This window comes from Palaemon carinicauda, chromosome 23 (assembly GCF_036898095.1).
Source record: "Palaemon carinicauda isolate YSFRI2023 chromosome 23, ASM3689809v2, whole genome shotgun sequence".
Lineage (NCBI taxonomy): Eukaryota > Metazoa > Arthropoda > Malacostraca > Decapoda > Palaemonidae > Palaemon > Palaemon carinicauda.
Genome location: NC_090747.1, coordinates 69,547,118 through 69,566,128, shown reverse-complemented (window position 1 = coordinate 69,566,128; position 19,011 = coordinate 69,547,118). Strand labels below are relative to the sequence as shown.

General features: G+C 36.6%; 2 protein-coding genes across 3 annotated transcripts in view; one reads left to right on the top strand and one right to left on the bottom strand.

Annotated features, from left to right (window-relative positions):
• Positions 1-6,052, bottom strand: part of CCT2 (chaperonin containing TCP1 subunit 2) — a 30,633-nt gene extending 24,581 nt beyond the window's left edge. The window contains exon 1 of one of the 2 annotated variants that reach the window (XM_068347012.1): positions 5,945-6,052. In XM_068347012.1, the coding sequence (XP_068203113.1) occupies positions 5,945-5,947 (3 nt within the window). In that variant the 5' untranslated portion in view covers positions 5,948-6,052. Of the gene's footprint in view, positions 1-5,754; positions 5,874-5,944 lie in introns of those variants that run through there. The other variant, XM_068347011.1, reaches the window with a different exon arrangement.
• A 10,340-nt stretch (positions 6,053-16,392) lies between these two features.
• On the top strand, positions 16,393-18,529 carry LOC137617649 (cyclic nucleotide-gated channel beta-1-like). Its single transcript, XM_068347653.1, has 3 exons — positions 16,393-16,779; positions 18,041-18,255; positions 18,403-18,529. Exons 1-3 carry the CDS (start codon positions 16,393-16,395, stop codon positions 18,527-18,529), a joined length of 729 nt encoding a protein of 242 aa, XP_068203754.1.
• The last annotated feature ends 482 nt before the right edge of the window (positions 18,530-19,011 follow it).

Below are 19,011 nucleotides of genomic sequence, written 5' to 3'. Positions count from 1 at the left end.
CTTTGCCTTTGGGGTCTTCCTAGAAGTTTAAAAAATCCAATGGACTTCACTTATTCACCTACACCCAAGTGCTTTGGCTTCAGATCTTTCTCCATAGCCCTTCTCCTAAGGAAGAAAAATAAGAATGATGACATTGATCTAACCCTCTATTTCTAGAGAAGCAGGTATTCTTTCTCCTGGAGCTGAGAATGAAGTATTGAATTTAAGTGATGAAGTTGTCACGGATGATGCCCTAAGGACATAGTGGCCATCCTTAGGTCTGGAGGGTACTCCATTAGGTAAGACTTTTGCACAACCTTGTAACTTCCAAGGCAAAGTCTTCTGCTAACCCGTTTTCTTCTACTGCACCAGTGAGGGAAGCCTCTTGCGTGACTTGCCTTCGTCCTGCCCAGTTCCCCTTGAGGTTCAGCTGTTTGCCGATTCTTGCCTTCAAGAATGCCATAACATTATGATTTCATGTTTCCAAGTAACGGAAGGAAGTCTCTACAGCCTCCTTCACCTTCCACCCCATTCCCCATCAACCTCATCATCTGCAATGGCTTTGCCTCGACCTGTTCATCTTCACAAGACAAAAAGAATAGAACCCCTTTAATGTATTACAGTTTGCCCATATCTTGGAAGCATGACAAGGATGTAATTTGCTCTCCCAGGACTCCACCATCTATATCTATCAGGAGGCATAATATTACATCCTCAGAAGACAAATCTTCTACAACAACTTTGGGAGAGCAAGCGCTCACTTGCTCATGCTTTGTATTTGGCGTGCATTCAAAGGACTTCGAGAATTCACTTGCATGCATGTCCACCCTCAATGGCGAGTGGTCATCTGTTTGGGTTTGATCGAGCTCCCTACTTAGCCGCATTCATCAGATCTTGATTTAATACCTGAAGGTGCATGCTCATCAGCGAACACTTGAGTTGTGTTTGAAGACACACTGGTTACTGATTAGCGACCAACCCACTTATCTAGTTCCTGTAAAACAGGGACGATACTCTCTTGGACACATTGAAAAAAGGGACCAATTCATCATAGGTTTTAAGAAAAGCACCTGCACATCACTCTGCTGGACGCAAAGGCTGCTCTGAAAGTCATTGCAGCAGTGCCTATTAAGCCACTCGTCAGCGTTGATGAGCTACAAAACTACCGTAGTGGTATAAGTTAACAAGTTGGCATTGCAGACACATAAATGAGCACTGAATAATGCACTAAAGCTGTTAACAAGATTCATACCCAACAAAAGGAATGTGATCACCAACAAACTAAGTAGCCAAGTACAAGTGGTTAGAACAGAGTGGTCCCATCATTCTCAAGTAGCAAAGAGCCACTTGACTTTGAAAGGTATGTTTATGACAAGGTTCAACAAGAAACTCCCGATCTACTACTTGCCAATTCCAAATCAGGAAGCAATGTTATCATCATCAATACTGGCTATGCTATAACCCTAGTTGAAAAATCATTATGATATAAGTGGCCCAAGGATGCCAGAGGAAATACCCCGATGAGGAAAGGAATAGTGTGCTTGAGTGTACCCTCATGCAAGAGAACTGTAACTCCAGATAGTGGAAAACCATGGTACAGAGGCTATGGCACCACCCAAATTAGGGAACAATGGTTTAATTTTGGAGTGTCCTGGAAGAGCTACTTACTATAGCTAAAGGCTCTCTTCTATCCTTACCAATAGGAAAGTAGCTACTGAACTATTACGGTACAGTAGTTAACCTATTGTTTGAAGAAAATTTTTTCACTTATCTTAGTGTTGTCAGGTGTATGAGGAAAGAGGAGAATGTGCAAAGAATGAACAAGACTATTCGAAGTGTGTGTCGGCAAAAGAAAACTGAATCATAACCAGAGTGGGATCCAATGCAGTACTATCTGGCCAGTCAGAGTACCCAATAACTTTTTCGAGGTAGTATTTCATCGAGTAAGACTGGCACCTTGGCCAACCTACTCATTTCAAAATCAGTGGGACGGTCTCAATGTTTGTGATTTGCCTATCCGAGAGAGAGACCATTGACCAGATGCATGTAGACTAACAACTGCAAAATTGTGGGTTCTGATTCTTCCTCTTCAGTGTTAGGAGCCTTAAGTCAGACTAGAGCCTCGTTGAAGAAGGGCACTGTACCAGTTTGATTTTGGGAGAGGTCAAAAGATAGATATGTCTCACGGTCTTCTCTCCTTAGAGGGGATCGAGAATAAGGGGGTGCTGCTAGAATCTGATTTTGATCCGGAGTCTTGAACTACCAGGGAGACACGAGAATCCTTATCTGGGACACGGTGTGCTTGTTCTACAGGATGGTTGAAGATCTTTAAGGTGCATCCACACTAGCGACAAAACATGTCGACAACACTGTGTACAACTTTGTAGGCAACAAGTTGTTAGACTGTTGACGAAACATTGTTGTCGAGATGTTGGTAGAAATTTATTGGTGATATGTTGGCAACCCTGATGTGGAAGAGTCGATGTGGTTGGAGATACCCGGACAGACACACAACACCGTTTTTATTATCACATCATAATTCAGTGTTAGTATGGCACAATATTGTATGAGGTCTTCTTACCTTGATGTAATCGCAAAGAGCTGTTATCAATGCATCGCAGACTTCTGGTACAATCCAACTTCTTGCTTGATTGGACATCTTGAAAGAGTAGCCGAGGCTGCTGTAGGCATCTCCAGTTGCCAAAAAGCGCAGCGTTACACCAAGGCGATCTGATGCGGATATTGGCTGCCTGAAGTTTGTGTCTTCTTTACTTATAATAGTGCCAATCATGTGCAACAAATATTCAAAATCGGATTTGGATATCAGAAAGAAATTCTCGAATACTGTACTCCTTTCTCGTGCATTGTACGTGGCAAGAGAGAGACGTCATCTTCTATAACGGTGTGCACGAGATTTGAAGGCTCTTCACTTTTCCAATTATGCAATAGGGAGGGTCTCGTCTCTACGAAGGTGCCTCCTCCGCTGTAAACACTTTAGCACAACAGCAGCAGCGCAGCAGCAGTCGCCAGTGCGTCCTGCCACGCTGACATACTTTTCAAGTCTCTAGGTATGTTATAGCTCTCAAGGGTGTTAGATCTCTCTCTAAGGAGATGCCTGCAATATGTTTCACCTTGGAAACGCTCGTTATAGGGGAAACCTCTAGGATTCCGCTGTACGCAATCTGAAGAGGTACGTTTAGTAAAGCATGTTTGGGTAGCGCGCGAATAAATGTAGCGTGCCCCTAGGAGAGGTGCACCTAAGTAGCACACGATTGGGCAAGGAGTACTGGTAACGCACAAGGCTTGTCTGAGTTGCGTGCAAAGGGAAGACGTGCTTCTGGTTGATGCACGTGGTAACTCCCGTTACCATATTATACCCGGTTGAGTATGTGAAGAGGAAGAACACAGTGGTGCTATGCATGCTACTACAAAAGGCTCAGGAGAGGAGGGGGTTGTCCAGTGGGAACTGGTTAGTAAGTCCACAAGCAGGCCCAGGAGAGCTAATGCGGTCAGATGGGCTAGCTACCTACTACCACAGCTTCAGGAGGAGGAGGGTTGTCCAGTGAGGAGAGGTTAATTGGTCCATACAACAGCTCAGGTAGGCTAACGCAGTCAGGATGTGTGTTCGTGTCAGCAAGTGTTGGGATACATGTAGCTTGCCAACATAGAAGACAGAAGACAGAAGAAGAAGACGACGAAGAAGCCAGAAGAAGAAGAAGACAGAAGAAGAAGAGAGATATATACTAGTGTTCGAGTTCTCATGTCTTGTTTCATGAGTTACTGACACTGAAGTAGTGGCGGGTAGCATCACTGCCATGTGACTTTAAAAAATCCTAACCCAAACACTTTGAAAGTTGGTAAGGGTGTCGTTAGGATCAAGTCAAATACATGGCTATTTCCCTTTTGGAGGATATAAGGAGTTAATGGTTTGTTTGCGGATGCTTTAAATACTGTAGATTAAATAGGACAGTTTTGGGGTGATATTTTTCAAGTTAATTAGATGGGTCTGAAAAAACATTTAAAAGGAAAATTGGAATTTGTTATAATAAATTGACTAGAGTTTGCTACTTTGACATTTTCTCTAAATGACTAATGGGGTCAGGGGCATAATAACTCACGTACGTATTGGCTAAGTAAAATGTGAATACCATTTCACAGTGGGAGACTGATGGTGGGTTAATGCATATGCAGTGACCAAGTCCATTGTCTAATTTAAGAGATTGATGGAGAGTTACTGCTAATATGTTGTTAGCATTGTTTTTGCCAACTGTTCTGTTTTTATGACATCTTAGGTTAGGTTAGGTAGTACCTTTGTGAAAGTTTCCTTTTTGAAAAGAAAATTATATTGTGATTAAAGTGACTTCATAAATTGATAAACATGTGTTTACACCAAATGTTGTCTTCAGTCTTGTTCAAATTACCTAAAAAATAAACCAATAGCCAAACTTCCATAGCTTGTTACGATTAATTACACAATAATATATATTAGTCACCATGCTACAAAGGCTCCATATTTTTAATGGCTACTTTATTTGAGCAAAAAGCTTCCATGAGAAAATCTTCTTGCCATTATTTTTCGCAAAAAAATATTTTATTTAATTGAGAAAAGCTAGAAGAATTCAACAGCAACTATTGCACGAATATAAGTACAGTCGGCAAAGAAACGGGATTGAAACTTTTATTTTCATTTGTAGCCTACTATAACAACTGTGCTCCAAAGAACCTGATAGGGAAAATATGCTCGGATTTTAAACTTATTAATCTCCGGTACAAATGTAGATTTATAGTTTGTCTGCCCTAAGTACGTACATTCATAAACAATCTCCAGACGATCGTCCATACTCTTATTTGTTGGCTCTGCATTTTCATCAAAACATTATTTTAGCTTTACTCATATTCCTTTTCAATCCTACATATGTGCTTTATCTATTCAAATCGGTAAAATTATAGTTATAGACGTAACCATTTGAACAGAAAAAGTTTCTCCTTTAGTAAATTACGTGCTTTCACTACATTTGACCATAATTTCAAAAGCAAATAAAATGAAAACCTGTTAGACCGTCAAAGAATAGGGATAATTTTTTTTTTTTTAAGAGAAATAATGGTTTTTCCTAAGCCGTACGGTCACTTAGCTTGCGTGCACAAGAAAAAAAAAAACATGGAACCGTAGTATATTAGTGCCCCGTTAATTAGATATTTAAGTTTTAATTTCCAGTGAAAATAAGTGTCATTTTCGAAGAAAAAACTTTTTTATGAGACTCCTGTTTTTTGTAGAAAAGCTTACTTCGTCTAACTATATACATATATAAAGTGTATATAAATTTCACTAACATCTTGACCCTCGAAGTACGACTGCTTTTACCATTCATGTTTACCTTTAAAAGGACTGATCTAAATACAGACAAAGGAAAGCAGACTTCGCCTACTGGAGGTAGGCTTCCGGTACCTCTCAGGTAAACACACTCTCATACGTAGCCTACAAATTAAAGTCTAACAGAAAAGTAACGTTATGGTTATATGATAGGCCACAGGATTCTAATGGTTTTACAAATTGTACAATATTAATAAATGTATTTACATATGCCTATTTTACTTTATATAAAACAGGTGACATGCCGCAATTTAGCTAAGGGACCATGCCACTGAATAGCAGTAACTACGGCTACAACAGGACTATGGCACGTCTTTTCATCTTTTAGAAACACGCACTGCATTATAAAGCACCAATTGGTGATGCCAAGTAAAACTATAACACCATATTAACTGGTAACAAACCATTTTGTAGATTGGAAAAGGGCGATCCGTCTATGGTGTGACAGCGTTGTTCGAAAAGAGTGACTCACGTTTGACAACAACAAGGCGCCGACAACTAAAACTGTCTATTTAAATATAATTTACATGGTGCAACTTAAGAAAGAGTCTCTAAATATTTATTTTGATAAATATATAATCTTTTTATACTCACCATTTTGACTTTTGATTATTTTTTCACTTAATAACAGAGAAATTTGCACCAGAAGCTTCGCGAAGTTCCTCGTGCGATCAGCCCACTTAAATATCAGCTGCTGCAAAATATCTATAGTATTAGTATTGTCACTATTTGTTTTAGATTTAAAATTGAATAGTTTTATATAGATAACTTATCAATAGTATAAAAAGTAGTCATAATTAATAATCAATTCATTTGATTAAACAAAAATTAAAAATAATTCACTATATTGATAATAAGTATGATGATGTGAATGGAATTTAGAGAAACAATATAATATTTTGTTGTGTTCCCGTTTTCTTCTGTTAACTTTTATGTGTTATCAAAGAAAACGATATATATTATTAATGACTTTTATATTTTCACATATGCCCATCACGTTAAGAGTTTGGGAAAAAAACATAAATAAAAAAAAGAAAACGAGGAAAATCTTAGATAATGTAGTGAAGAGATAACAAATATTATAGAGAAGAGACACGACAAGGATGGAGCAATTTGATGACCGATGAGACAGAAGAAGAGGAAAGGAAAAGAAAGCTTCTTCATAAAATGATATCGACAATGACGCTGAAACTGTAAACCACGTTCTTACTATTGTTAGGGAACCTACAATGATTAAACACCTGGAACTGATTGCAAATAAAACTGAGTTTAAGGTGATAGGGAAGAAAAACAGCTTGTCAAACTCGGGTGACAACTAAATAGCACTAGATATTAATGAAACCTGGTCCCGATACCTAGTAGAGTTCTGACCTAAGTTTATAATTTGACTGTAATTTGTCTCTCAATGTTCAAATAAATAATGTTGTAAGAACTGTGTTATTCCCAGGATCAACTACTGTAACTAGGCTATCTATTACAATCTTCCCAAAGTACAACTTAAGAAATTACAAAATATAATAAACAGAGAAGCAAGATTGATAAAGGATGTCTCATCCCGAGAAAAGATTGCCCCTATATAAATTTTATTACATTAGCTGCATATCGAAGCTAGAATAGAGTTCACGATATGTGCAATGACCCTTCAAGTTATCATAACAGGACGTGCAAAATATCTAAATGCTAGACAACATGTAACCAACAAATCATGACGGCACAATTTCACAAGAATAGTTGATGTTTCAAGTTATTGGATGCAAGATATACTGTACACTGCCTCCACTGTAGGTTCTAGGGTTTTCAAATATGCTGGTCCAACACTATGTAACAAGTTTCCACTATAGACATCCGAAAGACTGAAGATACTTTTAAAGGCTTTCGAGAATTAACCGAAGGTGCTTCGATAATGTGGATTTGACAATCAACGCTGTATGATACTCTAAATGCCTAGGAATGAACATGAAAAACAATTCTTGTAGGTGACTAGTCCTGTAGAGCGTAGGGTCTGCATGTGTGATAGGACCAAGAAAACAACCCTTAAAGTAAATTTAACCAAACGAAGCACAGGAAAGCAGCTATAAGGAAGATTGGACGAAGATAATAAAAAAAGGTCTATGGACTAAGATGGTACCCTGACTAGGAAAGAACATTTGATTTTTACAAACAGCAAAAGAAGAAAGCACAAATTGTAATAAAGGAAGCAATTTGGGATATAAGGAAACATAAGTCTAATGAAGCAAAGAAGTATAGGAACAAAATAGTCAGAAATATCAATAACATAAAGGGGAAAGGGAAAACATTAGGAAGAAATACATTTATATGATGGAAAAGGATAAAAAGTGACCAAAGGAAGCAGAATACATTATAATTATTATTATTATTATTATTATCATTATTATTATTATTATTATTATGATTATGATTATTATTATTATTATTATTATTATTATTATTATTATTATTATTATTATTATTATTATTATGGGATATACAATAAGCTGCATCGTTTCTTGTAATGATGGATATCCATTAAGAAGAATTTCGACAGTAAACCTGATAATCTCTGCCAAAAGTAATGGGTTCAGAAGATTAAGACTTAATGGCGAATGTTGGTCTATTTTCGTAATTTAATAAATATTACAACGCTTTACACATATACGCTTTTTTTAAGTGTTATTTAGTAAATGAAACTAGCAGATATATCATCTAGGTTCCAGCAAGAAGCGACCACCATATAATTCAAGAACATTGAGGACCATTCAGTCATGGCAAAATCTATCCAAGTTTATGTCAAGCAAATATTGTTGGCATCTCATCTTATGTCCAAATGTAGAGAAGTCAAATTCCATCTACTACATCGCATTTCAGGGTGACAGTAGATGTAAAATAATATTACAGTGTTCGTTCTCTCTCTCTCTCTCTCTCTCTCTCTCTCTCTCTCTCTCTCTCTCTCTCTCTCCTCCTCTCTCTCTCTCTCTCTCTCATTTTATGTTGTTACTGCTTGTAAACTATTTTATTTTAATTGTTCAATACTTCTCTTGTAGTTTGTTTATTTCCTTATTTCTCTTCCTCACTCGGCTATTTCCAATTAGGGTTGTAGCTTATATAATAATGGCAATAATAAGAATCCTCATAATCAGACTAAAAATTTCGGATTCTTGGTGTCAACTTGAGCAGTCTCAGCGTAACCAGTTGATACGCATGCAAATCGTGTTCCATCCACACATTTTGAAGCGCGTAATGTAACATCATTGGCAGGAATGACCAACAACATGCACATAGTGTATAGTGCGTGGCCTCGAGTCTCTGTCCACACTGCCGTTTTTTGTTACAAGAACATGTTGCATTGCGTTTTTATTTTTTTGGCACGCATGTGTGTAGGCTACCTGGCTTTATATTTGAATAAGGAATAACATTTTTTTTTTTTATTATTTTTTCTTGAAGGTATGACCCCACCTTAACAGCGTAGGAGGAAACAGCTTGCTTGAATAAGCTGTGATTGCAGAAAAATGTAGCCATTTTAATTAAGTTAACATCGGTAACATTGAAGTGGTACGAAGTGGAATGGAACCACTTATTTCATATGAGTTTCCAACCGTTTTAAGAACTGGCAGAAAACATTTTTTTATTCCTTCGAATATTTACATTACACTTAAAATGCAACAAAATACGAGTAGCAGTCATGCAGTTCCTTCTCTAACTAAATTCAATATGATAATAGTATCTATTTGAATATCGAATATTACTATATAATCACGTGTTACTCAATACCCGACTGTAACTAGAAAACAGAATAGAATTAATCAGTCATTTGGACAAACTGTAAAATTCAACTTACTTCATATGACGCCCCAAAGACGTATTATTCTTGATAGTAATAATGATTTGCGAGTCAGAATTCATTTTTCTGATGGAATATGTTATATAACATCTTACAAAGGGTTGTCTCTATATATATCTTGAAAAAAATATAACTCTAATTCCCTTTAAAATTGTACTCCGTTCCCAGTAGCTAAAGCATGTAAATGTTATTTTATCGAAATTCGGGCTAGTTTCTTCATCAGCAACACATGAGTGTTGGAACTCCTGCATGGCGGTACATTTGTAATATATGTAAAATTACATGTTTAAATACATGACCTAAGAGGTCAATATGGAAGAGGAGCAAGTGTGAGAAATGCCATAGTCATGTCATAACCAGGATGCAAATGCCAAACCTCAGCAATGTAACATTTTTATGAAGAATAAACACAAATACGAATCGTGAGAAAGAGTTGTGTCGCACCGGATGCAGGTGTCTTCCTATATTAATGTTTAGTTTACATTATGTGTTTAAATGCTGAGATAACTGACTATACGATATCTGTGATATTGATATTTTAGCCAGTTCTTATTTAAATGTCATACGGAATGGTCATCCGACCAAACCATCTATACTCCTGTGATGGAGATGTTAATAACTGTCTTTAAAGGAATAAACTATTTTAAAGTTAACTTATCTAGACTTTCTTGAAGATGTAACATACCAAGTCTAATATACAACACATTGAAGATGACATTTGATGGGAACCCGAATGTGTGTTAATAACAGTATCACACCAATAAATGGTGGCAGCGAATAAAACTCTAAGAACCAGAGAAAGAATTTCAAGAACCAGCGAACGACGACAAGAGGAAGAGATCCTTACGCCGACCGCCAGCGCGCCCCTCTGTTCAAAAACAAGAGGGACCCTCCGACGCCCGAAAAGATACGAAGATTGATCATCAGCCCTCTACGCCACCCGATGTCTTGGGGGGGGGGGGGGGGGAGTACTTGTAAGGACACCGCTCCCTTCGTCGTCCAGAAAATCAACAAACTTTATTTATTTGAATTCTCCTTTCGCTACACCGTGGTTTCCCATGTATATGTATTCCGCTCTATCAGAGCTACATTTTGACATATGTATTAATTCATTACATGTTTCTGTTAACTCATAATTCGTATATTTGTAAGTGTAAGAAAACATATATTTTGGCGGGCAATTCAATCTGATTTGGCGCCAGCGCCATCCTACCTTTCCGTCCGCACCTTGTAATATACTCCCACGCACATTTGAATAAAGTATCAGTTGATCTTGGTGACGCTTGTCTCACTGTCCTTACAATATATATATATATATATATATATATAATATATATATATATATATATATATATATATATATATATATACAAACAATTCGTGGCCAAGTGGTATGTCACTGTTCACACAAGTTTCCTTGACCAGGGTTTGATTCCCAGCCGGCCAAAAGCAATTGTCTTTGTGTGATTTCGCCTAGGACTCTAATCCTGAGGTCGTTAAGAGAATAAAGACATTATTGTATAAAACATACATGGCTTATTAGGATATGTATATGCATATATATATATATATATATATATATATATATATATATATATATATATATATATATATATATATATATATATGTACAGCCGTTTCTAGTCCACTGCAGGACAAAAGACTCAGACATGTCCTTAGTTATATTTGAGATTAAGTAATTTTCATCTCCACGTTAGCCAGCGCGGATTGAGGATGGTGATAGAATTAAGTATGATCGCTCACAGGACACCAACCTAGTATGGGTAGCCCTCACTAGTACAACTTGGCTGATCATGGCGATGCACAAACTCTTTCATCACGTTAAGGAAGCCCCACTCAGAGAGGGATTATACACACACACAGACAGACAGACACACACATACATGCACACACACACACACACACACACACACACATATATATATATATATATATATATATATATATATATATATATATATATATATATATATATATATATAAATATACATACGTGTGTGTGTATGTGTGCGTGTGTGTGTGTACAGTATGTGTGTATGGTGTTTTCGTTGAACCACATATATAAAGGAATTGTAAACTTATGTCAATGAGCTCTTGATAAAGACATTTTTGTCGAAACAGTGCTGTAGTGAACAGAATAAATAAAAAGGAAAAATAAAGTCGCAGTTTCTTCAACCAATCTTGAGAAAATGAAGAAGCTGAGAAAATACGAGGATTCCTGTGGGAAATACTTTGGCACCATTAAGGTAGTCGCCTTCAATGTATATACATACATACATACATACTTACATAGAGATATGTATATAAATATATATATATATATATATATATATATATATATATATATATATATATATATATATATATATATATATATATATATATATATATATATATATATATATATATATATATATACGGGAAATTGGAAATTAATAACTAATACACAGCTGATTAAGACTTTTACGCCGCACATTGACTACATGTATTCCAGGAAAATATAATTAAAGATAATTAAAAAAAATCGAAGAATAAAAAAAAATTGAATGACGTGGCACACAATGTTAGCGATTCTGCAAACAGCAGTTCATAAACCCATTAGTAAAACCTTGTCTTTTCCCAAATCAAACTGGCTACGTCATTCTCAATTGTGATTGGTTGTTCGTGTTGACTAGCTTCGTACGTCATGCTCTTCCGTGATTGGTTGTTGCTTGTGTTTAAGGTAGCTTGCGTCATATAATGGTTTACTCTGAATTAATACAATGTGGGAGCGGTGTAATATCTATCCTTCAACTAAATAAGTTTTAGCATCAAATTATACGAAAATAGAGGGGCACCCAATAGAGTGCAGGCCTCCGCCACAGCAATTTATTTCTCAACCTTTTGCTCGACGATGACCTTAACCTTTGACCTTGACATGTATTAATTGGCGTGGATTTTCCTACCCAAATATGAACCAAGTTTGAAGTCTCTGTGACAACGATGTCCAAATCTATGCTGATTACGTGATATGGATGTTTTGTTCGTCAGGGACCTTGACCTTTGACATTCCAAAATTCAATAATTTCCAACTTTTTGCATAAAAGTTTATAATCCCTGCAACTTCCATTACTTTATGATTGAAATTGTGGCCGTGGTTGATGACCGGAAATTGACCTTTTGCTTGACCTTGACCATGGACTCGACGTTGACCTTCAATCTTAACATGTATTAATTGGCGTGGATTTTCATAATGTCAAATATGAACCAAGTTTGGGGTCTCTGTGACAACCATGTCCATACTTTTGACTGATTACATGAATCGGACATTTTGCTTGACCGTGACCTTGATATTTGACCTTGCCCTTCCAAAATTCAATCATTTCAGCCTTTTTACATAACAGTTAATTCATGCAAGTTTCATTACTCTACGATTAAAATTGTGGGCAGGAAGGTGTTCACTAAAAAACAAACAAACACGACCTCCTTCCAACTTCGTAGACGGAGGTAATAAAAACTTGAAATTGTAATGGAGTGAGAGTTCAATAGATACGATGTTTATTTCAGGGAAATTATACAACTGAATATGATCTGATTATACGCTTAAAATAAAAAATAAAATAGGTACATTATAAATACTGGTAGATTTTTTCTATCTTTTTACCAGCTCCTAAGGCTGCCTATTTTACGACTTCTACTGCGGTAACACATTCCTCCCTACTGGAGCAAGTATTACTGCTACAATAATACTCTGACATTGGCTAGGCCATTAATTGATGTTATTTGCATCAAGTTTGATGAAGAAAAAGTAACTTTCCTTAGTTGGCTATTTCTTAATCCTTTTATGTCTGTAAATGAATACCCACTCCGCTCTCCCTCTCTCTTACTATCCTAAAATGGAAAATGTAACTAGTTTCATCTTAGTTCACTCTCTCCTAATATTTTAGTTTGTAAATAAATACCCTCTCTCTCTCTCTCTCTCTCTCTCTCTCTCTCTCTCTCTCTCTCTTAATATTTTAGTTTGTAAATAAATAGCCGTCTCTCTCTCTCTCTCTCTCTCTCTCTCTCTCTCTCTCTCTCTCTCTCTCTCTCTCTCTCTCTTAATATTTTAGTTTGTAAATAAATAGCCGTCTCTCTCTCTCTCTCTCTCTCTCTCTCTCTCTCTCTCTCTCTCTCCTCTCTCTCTCTCTCTCTCTCTCTTAATATTTTAGTTTGTAAATAAATAGCCGTCTCTCTCTCTCTCTCTCTCTCTCTCTCTCTCTCTCTCTCTTAATATTTTAGTTTGTAAATAAATAGCCGTCTCTCTCTCTCTCTCTCTCTCTCTCTCTCTCTCTTCTCTCTCTCTCTCTCTCTCTCTCTCTCTCTCTCTCTATTAATAATTTAGTTAGTAAATAAATAGCCCCGTCTCTCTCTCTCTCTCTCTCTCTCTCTCTCTCTCTCTCTCTCTCTCTCTCTCTCTGCGTGTGTTTCTAAAATTGAAACAAGAGGGCTCACACCTGAAAACCTGAAGAAATTGCGAAAATGCGAAAATCATTTGTATTTCGAAAGTTTTCATCTATCAATATTTTATAATTAATTTCAGAGTATCCGAATAAATTTTAATTTCCACCGCCACAGCCTTTATATTAAAGCGTAATTCCATCACTCAGCCAAAGTATTCCTGACGACGCTCGATAACCTCCTTCTCGAGAAAATGATGAGTCCTTTAGAAGACAACGAAAATGGAATGGAGAGAAGCAAATACAGTTTTCCTGTTATCATGAATACTTACTGAGGATCAATTTGTCCAGAAAGATCCTGTCTTCGCTTCTTTGGACGCCATTACGGGGATTATCTACTCATTATAAACGTGAAGTAATATGCTCAAGTACCGAATGTAGTAGCAAGTCATGCATAAGCTGAATGAAAGAGCAGAAGATTCTTCACTGGAAAGAAAACGCTGAAGCTGCGAGACTTCCCGGAGAATCCTACAGCCAAGACTTTCCGAAGAGTCCTGCAGCCAAGACTTTCCGAAGAATCCTGCAGCCAAGACTTTCCGAAGAATCCTGCAGCCAAGACTTTCCGAAGAATCCTGCAGCCAAGACTTCCCGGAGAATCCTGTAGCCACAAACCATATTTGCTGTTGTGGGGATTGAGACCGTTCCAGATGAAGTGGACCTATGGATCAAGTGTAAAAAACTGTGAGGGGTAATTGCGAGAAAGCCTCTCATTCTAAACTGCGCAGCACAAGCAAGACCCACTTTGAACATCAACCCCTTCCCAACTGTGGAATCTTGAACTCCATCGGAGACTGAAGAGAAAAATCATGGACGGGGGTTGCAGAAACTTCTTCACTGAGGAGAAAACATTCGAGCTTCGAGACTGTCATACGGAGAGACGCCATTCCAAAAAGAATCGAATCGAAGATAGCCGCATATCCGGACATAAACTTATGACGGGACTAGCAAGCCTCCCAATTCGTTCTGCTTTGAACTCGAGAGGCATTCCTGAAGAATCGATTTCTTTTCTGTTGCAAGAATGAAAAAGTGATTCAAAATACTCGTCGACACCAAATAAATGGATGTATGTAAGTGTAGTTTTCTTATCCTAAAAACTAACTGGAGCTCAGTATGTCCGGAGGGATTTTTGGATATTGTCTACTCTTTTGTATGTATATATATATATATATATATATATATATATATATATATATATATATATATATATATATATATATATATATATAATCGATATTTCAAATATAAATTAGGAAGATAGAATCTAAAATCGTTCGTCAGATCCCAGATGTCCTCGGGATCCAGTTTCGGTGTGAAGACATCCAGGAGACTTCAGTGAAAAATCCGGTCAGATGGCTGTACTTTTCTCATCCTAAAAACCTGCGGGAGTTCACTATGTCCGAAGAGATTTTGTCTTTGATTTTTGGACCCCATTAAGATATTGTCTACTCTTGTGTGTGTATAATATATATATATATACACGAGTATATATATATATATATATATATATATATATATATATATATATATATATATATATATATATATATATATATATATATATATATATATATATATATATATATATATATATATATATATATATATATATATGCTCAATATTTCAAATACAAATTAGGAAAACAAAATCTAAAATCTTTCGTCAAATGACAGATGTCGCTGGGATCCAGTTTCGTTGTGAAGACATTCAGAAGACTTCAGTGAAGACACCGTTTTTTAAAACTAAAGGTGGTGATGGGCAGAAAGAAGTTAGATTGAATATGGAGAGTTTTAAGGGTAATTGTTATTGTGGTGACGGTTTGGATGCTAAAATTGTTTCTGAATTGGAACAAACTCTTAAGGATCTTATTGGAGCTTCACAAGGTAAGCTTTTATGTTGTTACTATTGTTCTGTCTTAGATTCCGGAACATTTATTTCCCATGCAAGAGGAATGTCTGAGAATGAATCACGATCTTATAAGGCCCAAAAGGAAGGACTCGTTATAGATTTGATGGAGGATCTTATTGGAGCTTCACAAGGTAAGCTTTTATGTTGTTACTATTGTTCCGTCTTAGATTCCGGAACATTTATTTCACATGCAAGAGGAATGTCTGAGAATGAATCACGATCTTATAAGGCCCAAAAGGAAGGACTCGTTATAGATTTGATGGAGGATCTTATTGGAGCTTCACAAGGTAAGCTTTTATGTTGTTACTATTGTTCTGTCTTAGATTCCGGAACATTTATTTCCCATGCAAGAGGAATGTCTGAGAATGAATCACGATCTTATAAGGCCCAAAAGGAAGGACTCGTTATAGATTTGATGGAGGATCTTATTGGAGCTTCACAAGGTAAGCTTTTATGTTGTTACTATTGTTCCGTCTTAGATTCCGGAACATTTATTTCACATGCAAGAGGAATGTCTGAGAATGAATCACGATCTTATAAGGCCCAAAAGGAAGGACTCGTTATAGATTTGATGGAGGATCTTATTGGAGCTTCACAAGGTAAGCTTTTATGTTGTTACTATTGTTCCGTCTTAGATTCCGGAACATTTATTTCACATACAAGAGGAATGTCTGAGAATGAATCACGATCTTATAAGGCCCAAAAGGAAGGACTCGTTATAGATTTGGTGGATGAGAGAAAACTCTATAATAGAAAAAAGACTGTTGTAGAAGGTTTAATTGAAAAATACGAATCTATTATGGAAAGCCATGAAGAAATAAGGAGGAAGGAGAGAATTGCTATACAAGGAAAAAAAGGTAAAGTAAAACAAAGGGTTCAAGAATTCGAAGAAAAAGTTAATGTTGTCGGACATCAAACTAATATGAAGAAAGTTGATGTTGAAGAATATGTAGCAATGCGAGAAATTCTGATAAGAGATGCTAAAGACTCAGCCTTAACTAGAATATGGGAAATAATGGAATACGAGAGGTCACACGTGACAGGAATAGTTGAAGAGCTCGTTCAAAAGTATGAAAATATGATAGAGAGAGAAAAGGAAATATGGAAGAAGAAAACAACACCAGAAGTTAAAAAAGGACAAGTGAAAGAACTTATAAGCCATTTTGAGGGAACAAGAAATACTGAAGTGAATATCAAACTAATGGGTGAGGAAGAATATGTGGTACCAAGAGAAATTCTAAGAAGAGGTGCTAAGGACTCAGCCCTAATTAGAATACGGGAAATACTGGAATACGAGAGGTCACACGTGACAGGAATAGTTGAAGAGCTCGTTCAAAAGTATGAAAATATGATAAAGAGAGAAAAGGGAATATGGAAGAAGAAAACAAACCCAGTAGAAGCTCAAAAAGGACAAGTCAAAGAACTTATAAGCCATTTTGAGGGAACAGGAAATACTGAAGTGAATATCAAACTAATGGGTGAGGAAGAATATGTGGTACCAAGAGAAATTCTAAGAGGAGGTGCTAAGGACTCAGCCCTAATTAGAATACGGGAAATACTGGAATACGAGAGGTCACACGTGACAGGAATAGTTGAAGAGCTCGTTCAAAGGTATGAAAATATGATAGAGAGAGAAAAGGGAATATGGAAGAAGAAAACAAACCCAGTAGAAGTTCAAAAAGGACAAGTGAAGGAACTTATAAGCCATTTTGAGGGAACAAGAAATACTGAAGTGAATATCAAACTAATGGGTGAGGAAGAATATGTGGTACCAAGAGAAATTCTAAGAGGAGGTGCTAAGGACTCAGCCCTAATTAGAATACGGGAAATACTGGAATACGAGAGGTCACACGTGACAGGAATAGTTGAAGAGCTCGTTCAAAGGTATGAAAATATGATAGAGAGAGAAATGGGAATATGGAAGAAGAAAACAAACCCAATAGAAATTAAAAAAGGACAAGTGAAAGAACTTATAAGCCATTTTGAGGGAACAGGAAATACTGAAGTGAATATCAAACTAATGGGTGAGGAAGAATATGTGGTACCAAGAGAAATTCTAAGAGAAGGTGCTAAGGACTCAGCCCTAATTAGAATACGGGAAATACTGGAATACGAGAGGTCACACGTGACAGGAATAGTTGAAGAGCTCGTTCAAAGGTATGAAAATATGATAGAGAGAGAAAAGGGAATATGGAAGAAGAAAACAAACCCAGTAGAAGTTCAAAAAGGACAAGTGAAAGAACTTATAAGCCATTTTGAGGGAACAGGAAATACTGAAGTGAATATCAAACTAATGGGTGAGGAAGAATATGTGGTACCAAGAGATATTCTAAGAAGAGGTGCTAAGGACTCAGCCCTAGCTAGAATACGGGAAATATTGGAATACGAGAGGTCACACGTGACAGGAATAGTTGAAGAGCTCGTTCAAAAGTATGAAAATATGATAGAGAGAGAAAAGGGAATATGGAAGAAGAAAAAAAAGCACAGAAAAAGCTCAAAAAGTCCTAGTGAAAGAATTTATAGAGCATTTTGAGGGAACAAGAAATACTGAAAATGTGAATAACATTAAACTAAAGGATGTGAAAGAATATGTGGTACTGAAAGAAATTCTAAGAAGAGATGCTAAGGAGGCATCTTTATATAGAATACCAGAAATAAACAGGTTATTCAATGGAAAGAGTAAATATAAAGAGAATAAAATTATATTGAAATATCAAAATATATAAAAACTAAAAGATCCATAAAACATAAACTAACTTCCCCTCCCCCACTAAAAAAACAATAAATTCAAAATATTATTCGGAACTAGATGTCAAGAAGAAGAAGAAGAAAAAGAAGAAGAAGAAGAAGAAGAAGAAGAAGAAGAAGAAGAAGGGAGAGGAAAATGGCAGCGGGGAAACAACAAAATGGTGACACTTACCAATTATTCTGGATAAGGAATATTCTACAGGATGGACTCAGCAGGGGAAAGAAGTCTGACTTTCTTTAGTATGCTTTGTTCCTTGATGAAGATTCACCTGTACTGTTTCTATGTCAGTTGGACAAATGCAGAAGAAACAAGTCTGACTTCTAGTATGATGTGTTCTCTGAAGAAGATTCCCCAAAACTTGATAGAAAATACAAAATATGTATAACTAGAAACCCCCCCCCCCCCCGACCAAAAAAAAAAAGAAGAAGAAGAAGAAGAAGAAGAAGAAGAAGAAGAAGAAGAAGAAGAAGAAGAAGAAGAAGAAGAAGAAGAATGCAAAAAAAAAACAAGGTGGCTACTGTTCCCAATGTATTCTGGACACCTAAGGAATATTCTACGAGATGGACTCAGTAGAGGGAAGAAGTGTGACTTGCAATGGTAAGCTATGATCCTACATGAAGATTCACCTGTACTGTTTCTTTGCCAGGTGAACAAATGCAGAACAAGCAA